The sequence below is a fragment of the Conger conger genome, chromosome 2 (assembly GCF_963514075.1).
Source record: "Conger conger chromosome 2, fConCon1.1, whole genome shotgun sequence".
Taxonomy (NCBI): Eukaryota; Metazoa; Chordata; class Actinopteri; order Anguilliformes; family Congridae; genus Conger; species Conger conger.
This window is the reverse complement of record NC_083761.1, coordinates 20,634,679-20,655,486: the sequence shown is the minus strand read 5'-3', so window position 1 is coordinate 20,655,486 and position 20,808 is coordinate 20,634,679. Positions and strand designations below refer to the sequence as shown.

Sequence of the window (20,808 nt, the reverse complement as noted above, 5' to 3'; positions counted from 1 at the left end):
TCGGTGAGCCTTTCGTCTGGCTTCCACCCAGAGACCAACGGACAGACAGAACGCACTAACCAAACTCTCGAGAACACGCTCCGGTGTCTGGCTATGGACAACCCCACGTCGTGGAGCCGCCAGCTCACGTGGGCGGAGTACGCCCACAATACGTTACTAAATGTGTCCACAGGTCTCTCACCGTTTGAGGTACAATTTGGCTATCCCCCGCCTCTGTTCCCGGAGCTAGAGAGAGGGGGCGCAGTGCCCTCTGCTGAGGCCTTTGTTCGGCGGTGCCGGGCCACATGGAGGAAAGTGCGAGTGGCCCTTTTAAGAGCTACGGCCAACCAGAAAAGGCTGGCCGACAGGCGTCGTCGAGCAGCGCCCTGCTATAGGGTGGGGCAGCGGGTATGGCTGTCCACACGTGATCTGCCCTTGAGGGTCGAGTCGCGTAAGCTTGCCCCTCGATACGTGGGGCCTTTTAAAATTATTAGGAAGATCAACCCCGTCACGGTGCGCCTCCAGTTGCCTCGCTCTATGAGGATCCACCCTACCTTCCATGTTTCCCGTCTCAAGCCCGTGTCGACGAGCGTACTGGCACCTGCGGAAGTTCCTCCGCCACCCCCTCGATTAATTGACGGGGGCCCGGTCTACACCGTCCGTCGCATCCTGGCGGAACGTCGCGTAGGCAGAGGGAGACAATACCTTATAGATTGGGAAGGTTTCGGGCCGGAGGAACGCTGTTGGGTTCCCTCTAGGGACATTTTAGACCCCGAACTGATTCGTGAGTTTCACAGGCGGGGGGCTAAAGGAGCGTCTGGGGTCGCTCCTTAGTAGGGGGGTCCTGTCATGGTGGGAGGTAATTCTCACTGGTGCCACTAGTTGGCCGAGGATTATTGTTTCCACCTGTTCCTCGTTTACGCCAGGGGAATTACCTCCCGGGAGAGTATTTAAGACCAGCAGGGACTAGTTTCTGTGCTTTTGTGTTCAACCGTTCGCCCTTGGCACAAAGCCGGTAAAGCGCCCGGTAGACTCTAACCCTATACGAGTCAGGTACGGTGCTGGTGGATAATTCTCTCATTGCTAAAAAAGGAGAAATATCTAAAAGGTAAGGAAGGCGTACAGCTGGAAGTGTTGTGTGTGCTGGCGCCTTCCTCAAGGGTTTTGTTTTTCTTTTGGACTCGTGTGAGTCGATGGTAGAGGGACGTTGTCCCCGGTGTTGTATTTTGGTTTGCATTTTTGTCCCGAGCTGCGCCTCGAGGTTTTTATTTTCGTGCCTAGCTTTTCTCGCTAGGTTGTATTTTCTTTTGGTTTTCACTCAGTGCCCAGCTATTTGGCACGGTACCAAAGTATTGGATCGCCCTAGTTATTTAAGGGTTGTTTTACGTTCTCTAGCCGTTTTTGAGCTACTTCTCTGTTTACGATTTCTAAGTTTGGTTTGTTTAATTTCCTTTCCTCCCATTGTTCCGGGAGAAGTCCTGTTCCTAGCTGGGTATCCCTATTTCGGTTCTCCCTGGGATTTAGTGACTGACACGTTCGCGTGTCGGTTAAAAAAGGTTCTACCTTTGGTCGCGCCTGGCTCTCCGCTTAGCTTCCAACGCTACAGATACTTAAGGGGTTAAAACTGAAACAGAACCGTGTTTATACTGAAATGCTTAATTATGAAATGCTTGATACTTTTACAATGTAAAAGGTTGATTGGTTGATTGTCTGTGTTGTGCTGTACTGGAAATGTGTACTGTATATTTCTCATTAATTATGGATTGAATCCCATCTATTTATAGATATATGTTTGTTAAAATATATCCTTGTAAATCTCTCCTGAAGAAGTATATTTGTAGCCCAAAAAATAAATTAAATTGTTACAATTCAGTAGCAGCCTGTCCTCTTAACTCAATGCATGAAGCCAGAAAACTAATTTTAGAAGGTTTCTTTGCTGACAATGGCTGCATTTTACTCAATCCTGTCACCAAAATTAATATAATTTTTAAAAGCATGTTAAATAAATCCTTTATTTTCCCCTCTAAGAAATGTTTATTTTAAAGAAATAAATGCATGTGAAAATAACGCTTGTCACAAATTTAAAGGATAACTGGGTTGAAAGTAACAGGGTTGGGTTTTAGCATAGTGCATAATGTGGGTTACTCGTGTCCATGATAATTGCACAAGGACAATAACAATAATTTACCTAGACTTTTTAACATGGCTATACTTTGAGAGTCAATATCAGAACTTTTCTTTTTCCCATGACCTTCAAGAAATTCAAATTACATTAATGGCATTTGGCAGATGCTCTTATCCAGAGCAACATACAGTTGATTACACTGAGCAGGAGACAATCCTCCCCTGGAGCAATGCAGGGTTAAGGGCCTTGCTCAAGGGCGCAACGGCTGTGCGGATCTTACTGTGGCTACACCGGGGATCAAACCAACAACCTTGCGTGTCCCAGTCACGTACCTTAACCACTATGCTACAGGCTGCCCAAATGAGGCAACTTCCTCTTGAACATATTCCAAATATTTTATAAAGATGAATGTGTTCCGGTAACAGGGTTCAGTGAATATTATGGGACACAACTAAAATGTGGATTTTTCATAACCTATAATGAAAAACTCATGACAAAGATGTTTAAAGTATGAGATATGAAATTAACTCACACAACAATGCAAAAATAGTAAGATTCTTGAAAGATTTGAATGATTATATTTCAAGGTAAACTTAGTTGGCTGGAACAGATGAAAATGCTGTTTTAGGTTGGTTGAATTAATGTTTATCTGAAATGTACATGTAAGTTGTTTTATAGGACAACTATAAACTTTACTTGAGTGTAAAAAGCATTTTCACTTTACATGAATTTGTACATGTAATACCCTACCAGTGGGACACAAATGACACCCAAATCGTGGAACCACCCATAACTAGTTACATGGCATTATGAGGTAAATTAAGAGCTTGTGCCAAAAGGACAGAAAATTAATTTTTCTGATCTTACATAGCACAATCGCCAGACCACAGATTCTACGAATACAAAATTACATTTTCAATAACCTTTTTATAGAAGTATTAAAGTATTATTTATATTTTGAACTTCGATCCAGAATACATTGTGTTTGTTTGGTTCACTCAGTAGAATTGGCTTGATATGAATTCAAACAAACCAATCAGACAGCGAAGAGTAACAGCCTGTTCTAAACTCCACTCCCACCCCAATTCATGGACCAATGGGGGACAACGTAGGTGGGGCTACCAGCAGTGTCGCGCAGGATTCAAACGGAACATGGCGGCCGAGAAAGAAGCCGAAGGAAACAAACAAAATAGAAGGTATCAGTAAAATATGATAAATGCAAACATTTTTAAGGTGAACTGAAGTATTAATGTACAATTTAGCGCAACTGATACTGCTTCCGAAAGGAATATTGTTAGATATTTTTCATGTCATGCCTCGTAGATTACCAACAGCAGTTCTCATTGCCATGATTTATAGCTAGCTTTAGTTAGATTAGCACTAGTAACTGGTGCTGCTAGCTAGCTATTTTTGGGCTGTGTATGACTTTCAAATTCAAATAATTCAAATTATAACAACTAAGTGCTAGCAAAACCATTAGCTCGCATGATGTTGTGGGAACGCTTTGGTATAACAACCAAACTACTAACGTTAGCTAGCACCATGTCGAATGTTGCATATCGTGCACACGCTAACCTAAAGCAAGTGTTTTCTGCTATCTAAGTAAGTTAACATTAGCAAGCTAGTAAATTGATAAATTAGCTAATGTCTTATTTATTGCATGTAGTGGTAGCTCGTAACTTGACCGTCTGTTTGCAGACTATAGTCAGCTAAGCTTCTTGATATGCTACAGAGGTGACTTAGTTGGTGTCTTGGCCACGTTAGCTAACGTTATGTATTCTCGATTACTGTAGGCTATGTTAGGGATTTGGTATGGTAACGTTATGACTTGCTTGCTAGCAGCCAACTTTAGCTTTGTCTTCAGTAACATCCTATTAAAAAAGCACTAACAGCTAACATTAGGATGAGAATGTGACAGCGACAGCAGTTGATGACGGTTAGGATTATACTCACAAGATAACAATAGAGATGATACAATTATGGTGAATTTAAGTTGCTGCCAGACATGTTATTAGTTAGATAATTAACGTTAATTTAGCTGCTTCTCATATAAATTGTTCGGCCAGTTGTTTGGTACAAGCGGATGTATAAAGATACTGAACAACATTTTCTCTGTTGGTCACCACCAGCCTGAGTCATTCACAGAAATTCAGTTATCAGTGCTCCTTAAATGTCTAGGCCAGGGTTAGATTATTTCCCTGGCGGCTAGATTATTTAAAACTACATTTCCCTGGGGGCTACAGAGGGCCAGATATGTTCCACAATTATTAATAAGGAAAGCATAAAATGCATTTCAGGTGAATGTAAATTAAAGTAGATGCCGCCTTAAAATACATACCTTCTCATTCCGTCAATAATGGGATGCATGCTGACCCTGCAGATTCAGACCTTGACAGAGGCACTCAATGAATAAATAAAGGGTAAAGTCTGTCTCTTAACCCTCCCGATGTGTTAGAGGTCAGTAGGCAACTTTTCTGTTAGTGGGTCAAAGTTCTTTATCTCGGCACAAAACACAAAAATCATCATATATATATATATATATATATATATATGTTTTTTACCTCATACTGTAACTAACTTATTATCCATTCATAACCATACAATCACTTTTTTGTGGCTCCAAAATTTACCATACAATACATTAAATTAAAATAAATTCACTCAATATATTTCCTATCATGAAGACAAGGGGCAATTATCTTAGCTGACTATTAAGGACTCACTAGAATACATTGCTTGTGTTTTTTGTTTTTTTTTACTTCACATTATTAACCAAAGTGACATCCGTGTTGTTATGGGTCAAAATTGACCCATAGAAATCTGTTAAGGATAAAACTCAAACCAAACTTTATTTTGTTGAAAATAACGCATTGAAGTAGAACATGAACAAGAGGGTTTCTCAAATCATACCGAGTCAAGGCAGTCCACCTTACCTATACATATGTACCACCATGAGTATGGATTTGTAATGCAAAAAATGTCCCGTTATTTTTCAGAATAATAATCCACACTCAAAGCTCAATTGCAGGCTTAAACAAATATTGCAAAAATATCTGTGAGAAGCCCTGAACAATTATATTTATAACCAGACAATACCAGATAGGATTATCTTTGAAAGTTTAAAAGTAAACTTACCAGTGACAAAGTGATCCGAACAAATTTCATGTAAAAAATGTCTGGTGTGAATAATACTTAAAATGTAAATCCACCTTGATCTTCTTTCTGTTGACAACCTTTGCTTTTTTTTTCTCCCTGGTGGGTATTAATCTTTGGCAAACAAAAAATGTCTACCCTGATCAGCTCAAGTTGAGCAACCATAAACTGAGCAGTAGTTAACCGTAATGAATCTGTGTTATCGCTGTATTTCAATGCTTTGTAGTCGACGTAAGATAAAAAAGATGAAAAATACATTGAGTTATATGGGTTTGTTGTCCTCCAGCATAGCAGATGAGTCAAGGTCACATGGTTTGTGACGTGTATTAAGAAGGATCCATTATCACCTGGAGCCGAGCTCCACCCAGTTGAGTGGATGTGCAGATGAACCGAATGGGTCTTTCTCTTGTTCTCTCCCTCACAGAGGAACGGGGTGCAATGTGGTGATCAGCCAGGAGAAGTGCCCGCACGGACGCCAACCAATCATCTTCAACCCAGACTTTTTTGTGGAGAAGCTGCGGCACGAGAAGCCAGATGTCTTCACTGAGCTGGTGCTCAGCAACATCACTCGACTCATCGACCTCCCGGGGACGGAGTTCGCCCAACTCCTGGGTGAGGTGGACCCCAAAGTGCCCAGCACTGGCGGATTCTTCCGGAACTTACTGAAGCGTAAAGGTAAGTGTACATTCATGTGCTTAGTAGGGGACAGACAAACTCACAGCATGACATGTTGACGGGATTGTTCACCTTCAGGGATCTTTAAAACAAAAGTCTCTCGTAGTTTTATGTTTTTCATTGGCCTGGACGGTTTTTCCTGTGCCTACATGGAGGTTTCTGATTACCTGCTGGCTTTACAGTGGCTGGTATGGCAGCATTTGGGGGCTTGTTTTCAAAATCCAGAAAATACAGTTTCTAAATCCAGAAAATACAGCAGCTTGTACAGCAACGTTATGTTTCCACAGGTTTTAGATGTGTGTACCACCTAATTATTCTTATGCTGGGGTTTGCAATATTGTTTCTTTTGCATTTACCACCTGGACGTATGCCTTTGTCTCACATGGAATTTAATGGGTTAATTTTAGAAGAAAATGATTTAATGGAATAACTTTTTATTTTTCATTCTTAGATAAGGGAGTCGTCTTTGGGATGCCTCTAACTGAGGAAGGAATTGCACAAATCTACCAACTCATTGAGTACTTGAGCAGAAGTGAGTTGTTCTTCACATACTGTGCTTATTCTCTCTGATATTTGTCACATGGCAGACCTCTTCTGCCTTCTTGCCTTTTTTTGAATGTGTGTTCCAACAGCTAGTGATTTATTTCCTCCACTTGCTGATGCACTGAGCAGCTCTGCTGGTTTTTTTGGCTACTTGAGTGAAAGTGGTATATTTTTGGTGTGTTTTCTTTCTTTGCAGACCTGCATGTGGAGGGTCTATTCCGAGTTCCTGGGAACAGCATCAGACAGCAGGCCCTGCGGGAGATGCTGAACAGCGGGGTGGACATTGACCTGGAGACGGGGGACTACCACCCCAACGACGTGGCCACTCTGCTCAAGACCTTCCTGGGAGAGCTTCCTGAGCCGCTGCTGACTCACCGCCATTACCATGCCCACCTGAAGATCACAGGTATAGTGCCCCCAGAATGCACTGTGGGATGAGTACAATGTGGGGCCGGGTGGGGGTAGCGCTCAAGCTTTTTCATTCCCTCACGGTTAGCTAGCTCTGTACGAATTCTCAATTATGCTTTGTTTCCAGAATTTATTTGAAATTCATTATTCTTTCAAATTGCTGCAGTGTGTTTTCAACCAACTGTTGTATATTAGGTCATCAATGCAAATGAGAACTTTTACTCCGCTGACCTAACAGTGTAGGTACAATGTTCCTTTACTGCAGTTGATGTAGATAACTGTGCTTACCTGTCATAATGGATGTGACCTTTGGGGGTTTCTCAATGTCTGTTTGTGGCTGTCTCATTAATTGTGCCCAGTCGACTGACTCATAAGCCTTAGAACAGTATTATTAAAGAGAACAAAAGGGACGTTTAATGGTTTAAGTAGGCTACAGTTTGCCTACAATTGGAACAAAATCATACCCAAATCCATAGCAAAGCAGCTTTATAAAGAAATTAGATACACAAGGTGGAGACTGTCAGGAAAGGCTGCTACTGCCTGCTTTGTTGCAGTAGCGCATATGTACGTCACAAGCACAACAACCTTGTGTTCCTGCAAGACTGTTCTCGTCAGGAACAAATGGCAAGAACATTCTTCCCAAAAATACATGAATGTTCTTGTGTTCTTGGTATTGATAAACTATTCTAAATAAACATTACGTTCCCTGGACCCCCCCCCACCCCCTTGTTGGCCATCCTAGTTGACTCATCTCCTCCCTGTGGGGCTTTGTCGTCAGACCTCACCCAGTTTGACGAGAGAGGGAACAAGACGACGGTGCCGGACAAGGAGCGCCAGATCGAAGCCCTGCAACTGCTGCTCCTGCTCCTCCCTTCAGCCAACCGCACGCTCCTCAAACTCCTCCTGGGCCTACTCTACCAGACCGCCAAGAGGCAGGACAAGAACAAGATGTCCGCCTTCAACCTGGCCCTCATGTTTGCGCCGCACACAATCTGGCCTAAAAATGTAGGCTTCCTCCCAATTCCGTTTCACAATGTTTGACCATCTCAGCCCGTCTAGGCTTGTCTGCTGAAAAGAGAGTCATGACACCAAGCTATTTTTGAACAACCCAAGGCCGTCTACTTCTGCTGCATGCCCTTACAAGCTATTTTGTGTCTCACTGTGAATAAAATGTTCCTGCTGTCATTCAGTAGACAGATTTTCACATATCCCCCCTTTTTGCCTGACGGAACTCAAGGTGAAATATTTATTTTAAGGAATAAGGGACCCAGGGCACTTTAAGGGTATAATAAATATCAGTGCGTCCTAAACTGGTTCTAAAGTAGGGGAACCAGCTTACAGGTACAAAAAATATATAAAAAAATAAAAAAGTTGAAATATATATGAATACCATTAATTAGATGGGCTTAGAACATAAAAAACTGCAGACAGCTTTTAAGATGAAGCCCCAACCTATGGACCCTTAATATCCTTCAGAAAATCCAATTACCTGGTGATTTATGCCTGCAGTCATACAGTAATGTGTCTGCAGAGATGGTGCAAGGGTATCAAACTGTTAATATGATGAAAAGAAAAACTTGTCTTTGTGCTCTCTTTGAAACTGGAGGGTGATTTTGGGAACCAGCTGGTCCCATGTTAAATGTTCTATGTTTGTGTCTGAGGGAATGTTATTTTTCATGTTTTTTATACATAAAAAAAACAGATGACTGCAAACGACCTGCAGGAAAACCTGAAGAAGCTGAACAACTGCATGGCTTTCCTGATAAAACACTCACAGAAGCTGTTCCGGGTGAGTTGTATACATTGGCTCTATACTCCAGCACATTTCTCCTTTATTCTTCTTTATGAGCTCCAAAAAGTCACCCCAACACCAGTTGTGGTGTTATGCCACATTGGAGTCAGACGTTCAAGAAGTGCAGAGGTGCCCCATGGGTTTCCAGCTGCATCACTTACCTGTAACTACTCATCGATTGCTCCCTGTTCTTTTCAGTGAAAGGTGTGCCTCTCGTCCATGCGGCACCCACTCTCTCTTTTTGTTGCGCACACTGTACGGATAATAGTCTGTCTTACAATAGATGGTTGTTGGAAAAGATCAAGTACTTCAGCTGAAGTGCCCTCTGTGTGAATGAGTTGTGTTGCGTGAGAACTGTGCAGGAGGAAATATATTTTGATCTGTGAAGTTTCTGCAATTATTTAGCAATGCTGTACACTCAGTGAGCATTTTATTAGGTATTTATTAGACTTATTTCTTCTGCTGCTGTAGCCTATCCACGTAGAGGTTTCATGCGTTGTGTTCAGAGACGCTCTTCTGCATACCACTGTTGATATGATATGCAACACGGCTGCTCACTGGATGTTTTTCACCATTCTCTGCAAACCCTAGAAACCCTAGTATCTGAAAATCCAAGGAGATCAGCAGTTTTTGAGATACAAAAAAATACAAAAATCACCCTGTCTGGCACAAACAATCTTTCCACGGTCAAAGTCACTTAGATCAAATTTCTTCCCCATTCTGACATTTGGTCTGAAAAACAGCTGAACCTCTTGACCACATCTGCATGTTTTTATGCATTTAGTTGCTGCCACATGATTGGCTGATTAAATATTTGCATTAACAAGCTGTTGTTGGTTTTACAAAATCAAGAAAGTCTATGAGAAAATAAAACAGCCAGACTATAAGCTTGCAAAAAAAACGAAACTGGTAACCGCATTAGGAAAAAAGAGAACATTGTTTTGTATGTTTAGCCTTGTGGGAGCACCATCCAATGAGTTTGGAAGCATTTGAGTGAACTTGAGCATATAAGATTGCCCTAAATCTTGGACAGTTTGTTTTCCTGTTTCTAAGCCTCACGATGGCTTCCTTGACTGTCATTGGCACAACTATGCACTTGACTGTCATTGGCCTCACGTTGACAAATGCCGATAACAGACTCCAAAGGCAATCAAAAGCCTAGAATCAAGACTAGATACTGAAAGATTTATTATACCTGCACTAAGGAAGCAATTGAATAAACCTGACGATTCAGAAGCTGCTAATAAGCTGCTAAGGAGCCAACTGTCCAATTACTTTTGATTCCCTGAACTGGGGGTTGGGGTGAGGTGTATAAAAAGCGATGCAATTCTTACACTCATTACCCGGTATGGATGTAAATATTCAAATGAAAGAGGACAGTCTGCACTTTAACCTCACATTTTAAGTCTAATGTGCTGGACTACGGAGCCAAAAGAACAGAAGTTGTACCAACTGTCCAAATACATATGGACCGTACTGTATGTGTGCATATGCATGTGTGCTGGTCTTAAAGCACCAAACAGGTGTTGTGAATGTCTCAACTGTGTTTTCTGCAGGCTCCTACTTATATCAGAGACTATGCCAGGATGCAGTTCTCAGGATCAAAGATTCTTCAGTCAAAGGTCAGTTGTCTCTTTTTTTCCTATATTCCCCTCAACCAACCAACACAATTTATTTTTGTTGTTGTTTTGATATTATTATAATGTTAAATGCCCCTCTCTCCAGGATGATCTTGACCTGCTGCCTGCAGGAAACTCTGTACCGCCAAAAAGGGTCTGCCAGGATGCAGCTTCAACTCAACACCACACTGAAGAGGCCTTGAAAGAGCTCTTCCGCCATGTCAACAACAATATGCCCGACTCTGCTAAGAAGAAGAAACTAATTCGTCAGGTGAAGGAGTCCTGAGATATTCTCTAGAGAGCTTGAAGAGGCGAATAGATGGATGTGTTAATAGAGTTCTAAAAACCTACCGTCTTATTGAAGCGGTCTTGTGTACATTTGCATTCACGTCTAATTAACTGGAGTTGGGGAAATTCTGGCATCTAGATAAGGGGGCTCGCTGAGTTGGCAGTGAAGAAGCAATAATGCTTTTATTTTGTTGTTTACTCACACTGGTTTCTCGGGCTGCGGCTAAATGTGGTGTGTATTTTTAGTTCGCGAAGCAGTCCACGCCAGGAACCCCAGTGTATGGGACGCCCCCCAGCAAGAAGCATGCCCGCTCACGGTCCTTTGGCGGACTCATCAAGGTAGGCACCACTGTCCTTTCAGACACTGGGTTCCCACTGGGAAATCATTGGCAAATTTGCCTGAATGTCAAGCTCTGCAGCAGCTAGAGTGGAGTGGAGTGGAGTGGAGATGGAAATTGGAAATTATTACACCGGTTGAACAGGGTTGATTCATGGTCAGACTCGGTGAGCTGATTGGGTGACTTTTGCCAGGATACAAGGTAACCCTCTTAAATGAGCACAGTGAATGAATACCTTTGATTTGTGACTCCAAATACAGCCACTTGCAGTGCAGTCTCCCCTTTGTGGTAGTATGGAATTTATTTTCCTCGTTAGTCCAGAGGTAAGACTGCCGGTCCCCTACTGGCCCTCCGACACGTCTTCCTGTTGCAACTTAGTAGGTCTCCGTTCTAAAGCTGGGGACGCATAAAAAGACTTTCCAACAGTAAGCAACAATGAAAAGATTTAGCTGTACGCATTTAGCTGCTTACATTTGCAGATTGTAGAAGTTGCTTTTGTTGTTCTTGATGCGTGCATGGAAGGGCGGTTGTCTTTGAGGAACACAGCTCTGAAGACAAGAGAATAGATGGATGCCGTTTTTAGGCGAGAATGTATTTTTTACATTCTATTTTGAAACCAAAACAAGAATGGAGCCCACACAGCTTGCAGCAATTGTGGTTTGTGCTGCAATTTTCACGGAAAATATGTGACATTATACAGACACTCATGAGTCTACCACAAATCCACAAGTCGCTCCTCATTTTCAGCACTACAGAAAACGTGCTTATTCATTTCTGCCATCGTTTTGTGTTTACTTCCATTTTTTCCCCCCTCTTCCTTCCTCTGTTGCAAATTAAATTTTCTTTGGTTATTGAAAATTTCCATTGCAATTTGAGTCTTTGATGAGTGCGAACCACAGGATTATGCTCACACTAGCCCTGATAAAAATCTAACGTTTGATGTAACTGTGGGGTTGCCAGCTGAGATTGTATGACAGATTTGACTATTTCACTCCCATAGACATCACATTTACAACTGCGACTATATGACATGACTGCCCTGGACTACCATAGACTCTGCCCCGACTCAAATTGTTACCAAATTGGGTTTGAAAATTGTGTAATGCAGGGCTTCCCAAGTCTATTCCTGGACATTTACTGTCCTGTAGGTTTTCACTCCAACCCAAACAAAGCTCACCTCGTGAGATCTCATTGACCTGATAATCAGTAGAATCAGGTGTGCCGAATTAGGGTTGAAACAAAGACCTCCAGGACGGTAGATCTCCAGGAACAGGGTTTGACAGCCCTGGTGTAATGTGTTCCCAGCTCAACCAAGCCCAGCCCTGTTAATGGTGCAGTTGTCTTCACGGTCCTCTCTATGCTCCTCCGTAACAGAAGAAAGTTCTGGGGAACCAGGCTGCCACGGAGAAGAGAGGCAGGATTGTTTCTTTGGAGAGTGCCAGCAATGCAGAGAAAAGGGGGACGGAAAACGGCAGTCCAGAGAGCGTAAGTTCTCTCTCCCTACCGAGGCCACTTGTGTAACAATGAAAGCATACTTATGCAGGAGCTTCAACCTTGCTTTGACCCTGTGTTTACAATCACAGAAGTCCCCTCCGCCATCAACCTCGCCCACTCACCTCACCGTTTTTATATTTATATCCTATTTATATTTACTTCTCCATTTTTTGATGGCTGACGTCGTCAAAGAAATGCAATTCCTCAGTTGACTGGTTTTTGAAAGAGCCCTGCCGGCTTGTTTCCCTTGCCGTATTTGTGTAGTTGTGTTTCTTCTCCTCCGCCACTGCAGTAGCTAGCTAGCTACAAACGTTCTGTTGAAGCCTGATCCCACCCACCGGCTCTGTAGCCACACCCACCCTTCCCCACACAGAAGAGTGTCACGCCCATAATCCTGAAAAGACCTTGGATGAAGAAATACAAGCAAAGGAGTACATATTTGGCAAATGTGCGCAAAGACAGGGATTGTCAGTGCACCATAGATATGACTGAGCATGGTTATTTGAACATATTTTCAAGGTAAAAATATGCCTTTTGGCATGGCGGAAGTATGACTTTTATGGTTAATTGGCTTTTTCAAAAGAACTGATGAAAGGGTAAAGGTGAGAGAGATGATTGGTATTTATTGACATAATAAATTATACTACACTACGCAGTTTTTGAAGTTTTTTTCCACATTGAAATTGAATCATGACCAAAAAAATGCTTTTTCCCCTTATAGGTTTCTCTAGCCTTTCTGAAATCAGGAATATGTCCCAAGGCTTCTGATGTCATTCTAAACACAGAAAAGGTACCAGGGTCCTAACCTGCCCTCAACAGTTAGTATCTAGTGCTCAATTCTCTCATGGAGTGGTATAATCAGTGGTTTATCTTAATTTCACACAAACAGTGTTTTAATAATATTTAATATGGTAATAATTCTCAGTTATCTATTGCTTACACTTTGGGTTAGGAGATTATCTTTTATAAAGCCGGTGTAGAAACATTCTGATGAGATACTTCCCTTGATTTTCAACTTTCAGTTGTAATGTTTTCGGTTTTGAGAGTGTAAGATTGGTTAAAGTTAAAAATTGGTTTTTTAATAGCTATCAACCACAAACAGGTTATTAATCATGCTAATGAGCTGATCTAATACAGTTTGTGGCTTGCTTAATTATTGGTTATTTACTTATGCTTGTGAATGTAGATGTTAATGCTTTGTTGCTGGTGTTGAAACAGACTGCGGTCCAAAGTGTTGTCATCAATTCACTAAATTAATTTATCAATCTGCAAGAGGTGTTAAGCAGTATCATATATTTTCTAGCCCTTAATTTGGTGCTGCCCAATGATTTGTCATGGAAGGCTCAGAGTATGCAGGATTTAATTCATTAAATTACTACTCCTGCTGATTTCAATTCCAGTTGTAATATATCCCTCTTCTCTGGTTGAAGGTATGTTTATTTGTGAAATCAGCCGGTGTAGTGATTGGTTGGAATGAAAACCTGCTGTCAAGTGGTGTCGGATTTACGGTATATACAACTTTCCCATCGGAAAGACCCACGTGAATACCCAATTATGTTGCCCAATGGATGATCAAGTCGGGGAAATCAGGATTCAAGATACAGCACAAATTGGGCGAGTTGTGACGTACTCGCTCTTGCCAGTACGGTTGAACAAACACAGAATCCTCCGTGACATACAATACAGCCATAAGTGAAGCACAGCTACACATTTAAAACACACAGACATTCTGTGATAACTATAGTACTGCCGCATGCAATTTACTGTGGTAAGTGCATTCGTAACCTCGCAGACATAGCCCAAAATTGCTTGCTATAACTAGCTAGCTGATTGCTAGCCTACAATGTAAACAGTCCGACAGGAACTAATACGCAGCCGCACAAAATCTTTCTTTCAGTTATCGGACCATAAAGCATGTGAATGTGTCTGATTGGCCCAGTTATGATGTATACCCAACTCAGAGAAAACTAATGATCCGACATCACAGCAGGGTCAGCCCTCCATGGCACATGATTTGGCACCACCACCTTATTTGAAGTAAATGCACATAGATTGAGATGTGCGCTGTAGTTTATGTTGAGTCGTTACTGATCTGTATCTGTTTGTCTCCAGGTCTCCTCCAGCCTCACAGTGTGCTTTTCACCGTCTCAAGAAACCACAATATGAGAGAGGAAATGGCCCAGCCCTGTCCTAAATATAAATATTGAAATATTGTTTTTCTTTGACTGTGAAAGCTGTGACACTTGGTAAACGGTGGCCCAACCTAGTGGAATCCGACAACCCCATATGGTGACCAATGGCTGTCTCGTGCTTGAAAAGGTGTTTGTTTACGGCACAGTCCACGTTTTGCCTTAAGTTTGAGACACAAATTCAAGTTTTTCCTTTAAATTATAATTATTTTGCACTGTCTGTAGGTCAGGTGAGAAATGTGTTGGCTGGATTAAATGATAACAAGAATAACTTTATTAAATTTGCTTCTCAAAGCTAAACAAAATTGCAGTAGATGTTTGGGAGATTTTGGCCTTTTGCCAGCAATCACTTGAATGAACTTCAAAATGGACTAAGACCACTAGACAAAGGAGCCATTCTTAATATCTATATACGTATATGTTTTAGTTTTTACATAACTGTGATGTTGGGCTGTATTTTCAGTCTATCAAAGGCTGATTTTCTTTCAAGTGGAGATATTTCCTTGTTTCTGAAATACTTTACTTTTATTGATATTCTCGCATAGCTGCCTGTCCATCTGGAACCTAACTTGCAGGGTTGTTCATCATCGAGGAGAAGTGGCAGGCCCGCACCATCTATTCCAATGAGTTTAGACAACTGTTGTCATTCGGTACCAGATGTAGCCCTTTATTTTTTTAAACCTTGATATAGGCCATTGAACGCAGCAATATCTTAATTCCTTTGGTATTTAAACTTGGTATGGTTACAAATGCAGACTACTTATTTTTGTGTTTTGCATTCTTGATAACTAGGTGACTTGTTTATAGGTTGGTTAATGTTGTCCTGTCTAATGTTGTCCTGTCTAGTCGCTGTCCCTGTTCAATGTGATGCATTTTACTTTTGCCAATTTAGTCATTTTTAACAAAGCGGGTGTGCTTTTTTGCTTTTATCCTTTTATTTTTGTCCTGTTTTAACTGGAAGTTATCACTCTCCCTTGTCTGTATGACTCTTCAGGCCAGTTCATGTACTGGCATCTCACACTCCATGGTCGTGAAGTCTAAAGCAGAGAACTATGCAAGTTTTTATCACGCCTTACAAACAACATGTTTTTTTTTTTGTTTTTTTTACATCCTTCAGATCCCAGATTACATGTCTCTCTTTTTATTTTTATTACATTCTACATTTGATTAGTCTCGTAAGTTAGGTGCATTGTTTTTGGAGCACAAACCTGTTCTTATGGTTTTGTTGTGATAGGTGGAAGGTTTTGGGAAGTGAAGAAAAGGGAATGGATCAGGTCAGTTTGAAGGAAGCTGTGGTCAATAGCACATGGGGTAGAGTTCTCTGTTAACTGCAGTGAAACATTTTACTCTACATGCAAGACATGAATGCACACTCACAGTCCTCGAGAGCCGTGAACTGCGGGTTTTCCACCCCTGTTTTACCTGGGCGTCAGGTGTGAAGCCAATTAATTACCTGGGAGGAAAGATAACCAAGATAATATGGGTTCCAGGGGCAGGTTTGTTGATCCCTGCTGGAGAGAAAGTTGGCATTCTGAATGAGAACTGTGAGGTTGCATTAGCAAGTATGAATTGTCAGGAGTGTGTGAGTGAAGAATGGGAGGATGGGGAGTACTTAAGAGGGCCTGGGGGACCAGGCTCGAGAGGGTGAAGTTCAGGTAATGCTGTACAAGACGGTGCCCGGAAGCTCAAGTGCTCGTGAGCGGAACCCGAACTGAGAAATTATACCATCTGCCAGTTAATATTTACTGTGTAATTTATTATGTAGATTATTTTTGTGTGCGTGTCTGAGTGACACGGCACCCTTTCTCAAAGTCAATGCAATCTGTACTTCCCTTTAGAGTACAGGGCTTGATCACAGAGATGGTTCTTGTTTTGCGCAGTATTGAATGCAGTTGTTTTTACAGGGCCAAATTTGGGTTGTGGCGGTGTCTCGTCTCTCTAGTGTGTTCCCCTGGGGTCCAGTTTCGTGCCATGTCCTTTATTGGAATCGCTCTGGCCAAGGGACAGGTTACAGGAGGAGCGACACCTTATCTTAGCAACCGCTTGCTCCTGTTCTCCGGGGATGTCGGATTTGAAAAGCTCCGATTTCCCCCGAGTAGAGCAGCGAGCGGTTGCTAGGGATAAGGTGTCCCTCCCGCTGTAAGCTGTGCTTTGGTCAGAGCGATGCCTATCGAGGAGCCTCCTATAAAGGACAGGTCCGAAACCCAGGTGAACATGCAAGGGAGAGGCTAATGCTAATATCTTTAAATCACATGTCTAACACATCAAATGGTTTAACAAAAAAGCAACCAATTCTTTAACAGCAGCTGTAAAGGGTAATCATTTCAAAAATCTTTTTTGTTTTTAAAGAGGTGTCATGAAACCTGTGTTACATATTTATTTCCTTTTTTAATAGGTGAGAGGGCAGTTTGGAGTATAAACTGGAGATTAATGTGATGTAGGTGCTGCAATCTTTTGTACCATGTACAGTACAGCTTTCAGTTTTGCATTTTGTAACTAAGCAGTTTACCGATTCATTCTGTGACTGTCTCTTTATGGTGCTGTGGCATTTTTTTATTTTATTGTTAAATATGAGTGAACCAACTAAAAAGCTCACTCTCACCTGCTCAGTGCTGACCGGGCTATTTGTGTTCAAAGTCATGTCCTGGAAGTGGAGAGGTGGTAATATTGATCAGAAGATGTCTGCTCATGCACTGTCGCTTTTTCCGGGCAAAGGTGCCAAGCGATATCAATTTGTTTTAGTTACCGAGGGCCTTAAAAAGCGAAAGTGTTGTGCTGCCTTTTCTGTTTAATACGATGTCCTTTGTGTCTATATATTTATATGTAAAGTGCTGTGAAATTGATTTTCTTTTTCTAGTTGCAGTACATGTTTTTTTTTATATTAAAAGTTTTTTATGGAACCCTTGTGTTATATCCCCCAATTATTGTATTTAAAGGGATATTGCTGTACATAGTACCTGTTTATTAATTAGGGATCACGCAGTAGACATATATGAACACTTGCATTAGTGATGTTAATGACAAATAATTGTGTTATCAGTGTTCTCTACTGGAATAGGATTCACATAGAATTATGATTTTTGGGAGCCGGGTTTGGGCTGTTCTCTTAAACAAGCAGACTAAGTTTCAATGTATGAAATGCTTATTGAATTCAGAATTACCACATAAAACTTAGTTTAAGTTAGTATTTGAACAAAACTGCATCAGTTTGTCTGAGTTCGGATTGTGTTTTCAGTATTTTGCTTTGTTTTGGCTAGCAGACAAGCTAATATAAACATTGGTGGTGGTAACCTTGCTTTGCTCTCATGGATTTGTCAACATCGATCACATTTGTCTGACCTGTCATTTGTCAACATCTTGTATTTAACATGCGTGACTTCCAGTGCATGCGTTTTTTTTTTTTTTTTTTATAGATATTTTTTAGGCCTTTTTCAGCTTTATTGGACAGTATAGTATAGAGAGACAGGAAGAATGGGAGCGAGAGAGAGGGGAAGACATGCAACAAATGTCAGACGGTCGGATTCGAACCGCCGACGTCGCGGCTCGCAATGAGCATGCGGTCAGTGCTCTACAGGCTGCGCCACCGAGACACCCAGTGCATGCGTTTTTGACAACATTTTAAATGTAGGCTGCACAATTCCACAAGAATAAGTCAAATCAAATGAATATCTGTCTGAACACCTGGATATACTCGGTTATAACTCTTGTGTACAGTGCTTCATAAGTCTTGTTGTGCTATAAATTGTTTCTTGATTTTGTGCTGCACTCCACAATTTTAGATTTATAATCAAACAATTCACACGTGGTTAAAGTGCCATCCAATGAGTTTGGAGGCAATTGGTTGAACTCGAGCAGATAAGATGCTTCGGTACACTTCCAAATTCATTCTTGTGCTGCTATCAGCAGTTACATTATAAATAATGGCAAGTGAGCAAACGCTTGCGGCAGCCACACAAGCCCAAACCAACAGCGCCACCGCTAGATCGGTTCCTCACCGACACATCCACCCCTGCCTGTCTGATCTGTCAGACGAGCGTTTACGGGTTTTTCTTTATGGTAAGAATTGTTCAGTCTTCCTCGGCCTACTAGTCCCCCAATTACTGAGCTCACCGTTGCTTTCTTCTTAATGATATTCCAATGTTCCTATTTTTTTTTTTTTTCAAAATGTTCTGACACCCTGAAATGGTAGAGCTGCGTAAAAATGGCTGTAATTTCTACACAAATCACCTGATATGCATGCACAGAAAATGCCATCAACAAGGTGCACTTAATATAACCATGCTCGTGGTTTCTTTTCTAATCCAATGTACTGGATTACAGAGCCAAAATACAAAATTATTTGCCAATATTTTGGACACTAATTTACCGGACGGATTCTGTTCTTTATTGGATCATTGCAGGGAAACTTAATACTCTGCTCAATAGAGGCTTGAGAACATAAATATTAATATTAATTGTTTTTTGTTGACTAGATGCAGTCTTGCATCACAAGAATTGTAATGCATTGAAAATGTTTTGGTGTAAACCACGGGGACCATGAAGATAGATGTTGTCTATACCCGTCGTTATCAAGTATATCATGTTCCATGGTCTCTCTTATTGTCATATTAGATTTTTTTTATTCTGAGGCTGGCACATTGGATTTCAAGTTTTCCAATATAGTAAGAAACTGTCAACATTGCATAAAATTACAAGTTGAGGTGGGTTGTTTATGCTGGGACCCCATCATTTCTGCAAGCAGTTCTATTTCATCAGTTTCTATTCTAAGACAAGACACTGGACAAAATGGATGCAGTCAAATTCACGGCCACAAGGTGGAGGCATGTGATAGAAAATGTATTCATGGGTTCTTCGAACACGACAAAGTAACAACTATCTTGGCCAAGAAAGTAAAGCAGTTAAATGTTGTATTAAAATATACTGCCCCTTATTTTAAACCTGTTGTTTTAAGCATCAGAGATCTGCTGAAACAGCTATGCACAGAGGTGTACACCTATGTCTGGAGGTGTGCAGTCTCAGGAGCAAATTTACTGTCCTAGAATTGAGTTTGCCTTCTGTAGCTCCCCTGTTGTTGCCCGACTTCATCCGCTTCCTTGTCTCCATGAGGAAGGTTTAAAAGTGCATTAACGACATTAACAGTGATCTTTCTTATGTCCTATGCCATGATTTCAACTGCCTATATAGAATATTCTCTTCTGTTTATTAGACTGAATCTCTTATGCAAGGTGACACTGCGCCTTACAATACATAATACTAACAGAAAATAGCATTTTGATCCGCTGAATATTTGAATCTTTCCTGTGCACCAGTTGTTGACCTAAATGTGTAGTTTGTCTATTCCATAGTTTGTTCATATACGTACACACGTGTATAAATATGAAATGTATTGTTAATTATTGTATGCATACACATATTTTAGTAGATTTTATTGATCATATGAGAAATATTCAATAGGAAGAAACTATTTCCTAAAGGCAACACAGAGCCATCTTGTCCAGGTAAAAAAAAAAAAAAATCCAACCACTCTTGTATCAATAACTAATTCAGGCCATCGACTGAAAAACTGCAGTTGTGTTCCAGAAGATGCTCTAACCCCTTAAATGTGGTTACTGTGTCAAACAATGTGGCAAACAATTCAGTATTTTAACTCTCTTAAAATACTTCCCACCAGCCTTACTTTCATTTGGTGAAAAAAAAGATAACCTTTTAGGAGGTTCATCTGCGACTCTTAAAAAGCTTTAATTGAAGGTTGCTTCTTTGTTTCGGTGAGGGCTCATCCAGACAGCCATTTGAATACACAAGGCAGCCTTCATCTTTGCGGAGAGTACGCTGTCTGCCTGGTTGTTTGCTTTTCATCCGCTCTCCCTATCTGCATCATAATGGGATATTTCAAACAAGCAGCTCCTCCGTGTTTCCACACGTTTATTCAATCCCCCTTCAGGGGGAAAGCATCCTTTTATGGAAATTGGGGCTGGGATGGCAAAGTCCATTTCAAAATAACCACAGATTTAGGAATTTGGTGTATATGACGGGAAAAGGGCCGACCCTCCGACAGCTTATCGCACTCTAACAAAGCAGTGCCTCTCCAATGATTAAATGTGTGTATGGCGATCTGAATAAATGGATAAGACCCCTCCCCCATCACAATGCAACCGTATGATATCTCCCCTAATTAAAGCACTGTATCTGGTTGACTCTAATACAA

The 20,808-nt window shown here is 41.3% G+C and overlaps 1 protein-coding gene across 4 annotated transcripts; it reads left to right on the top strand.

Annotated features, from left to right (window-relative positions):
• Window positions 1-3,178: 3,178 nt before the first annotated feature.
• Window positions 3,179-17,503, top strand: arhgap19 (Rho GTPase activating protein 19). 4 transcript variants are annotated; one of them, XM_061231319.1, is made up of 12 exons: window positions 3,179-3,300; window positions 5,682-5,932; window positions 6,384-6,464; window positions 6,672-6,881; window positions 7,662-7,888; window positions 8,607-8,672; window positions 10,232-10,297; window positions 10,401-10,565; window positions 10,829-10,921; window positions 12,295-12,405; window positions 13,136-13,204; window positions 14,527-17,503. In XM_061231319.1, the coding sequence occupies exons 1-12, from the start codon at window positions 3,257-3,259 to the stop codon at window positions 14,578-14,580; spliced, it is 1,437 nt and encodes a 478-aa protein (XP_061087303.1). In that variant the 5' UTR covers window positions 3,179-3,256; the 3' UTR covers window positions 14,581-17,503. The 4 variants fall into 4 exon arrangements, with proteins under 4 accessions (XP_061087303.1, XP_061087302.1, XP_061087301.1 ...); XM_061231318.1 differs by having other exon boundaries at window positions 8,586-8,672; window positions 12,298-12,405; XM_061231317.1 differs by having other exon boundaries at window positions 8,586-8,672.
• The last annotated feature ends 3,305 nt before the right edge of the window (window positions 17,504-20,808 follow it).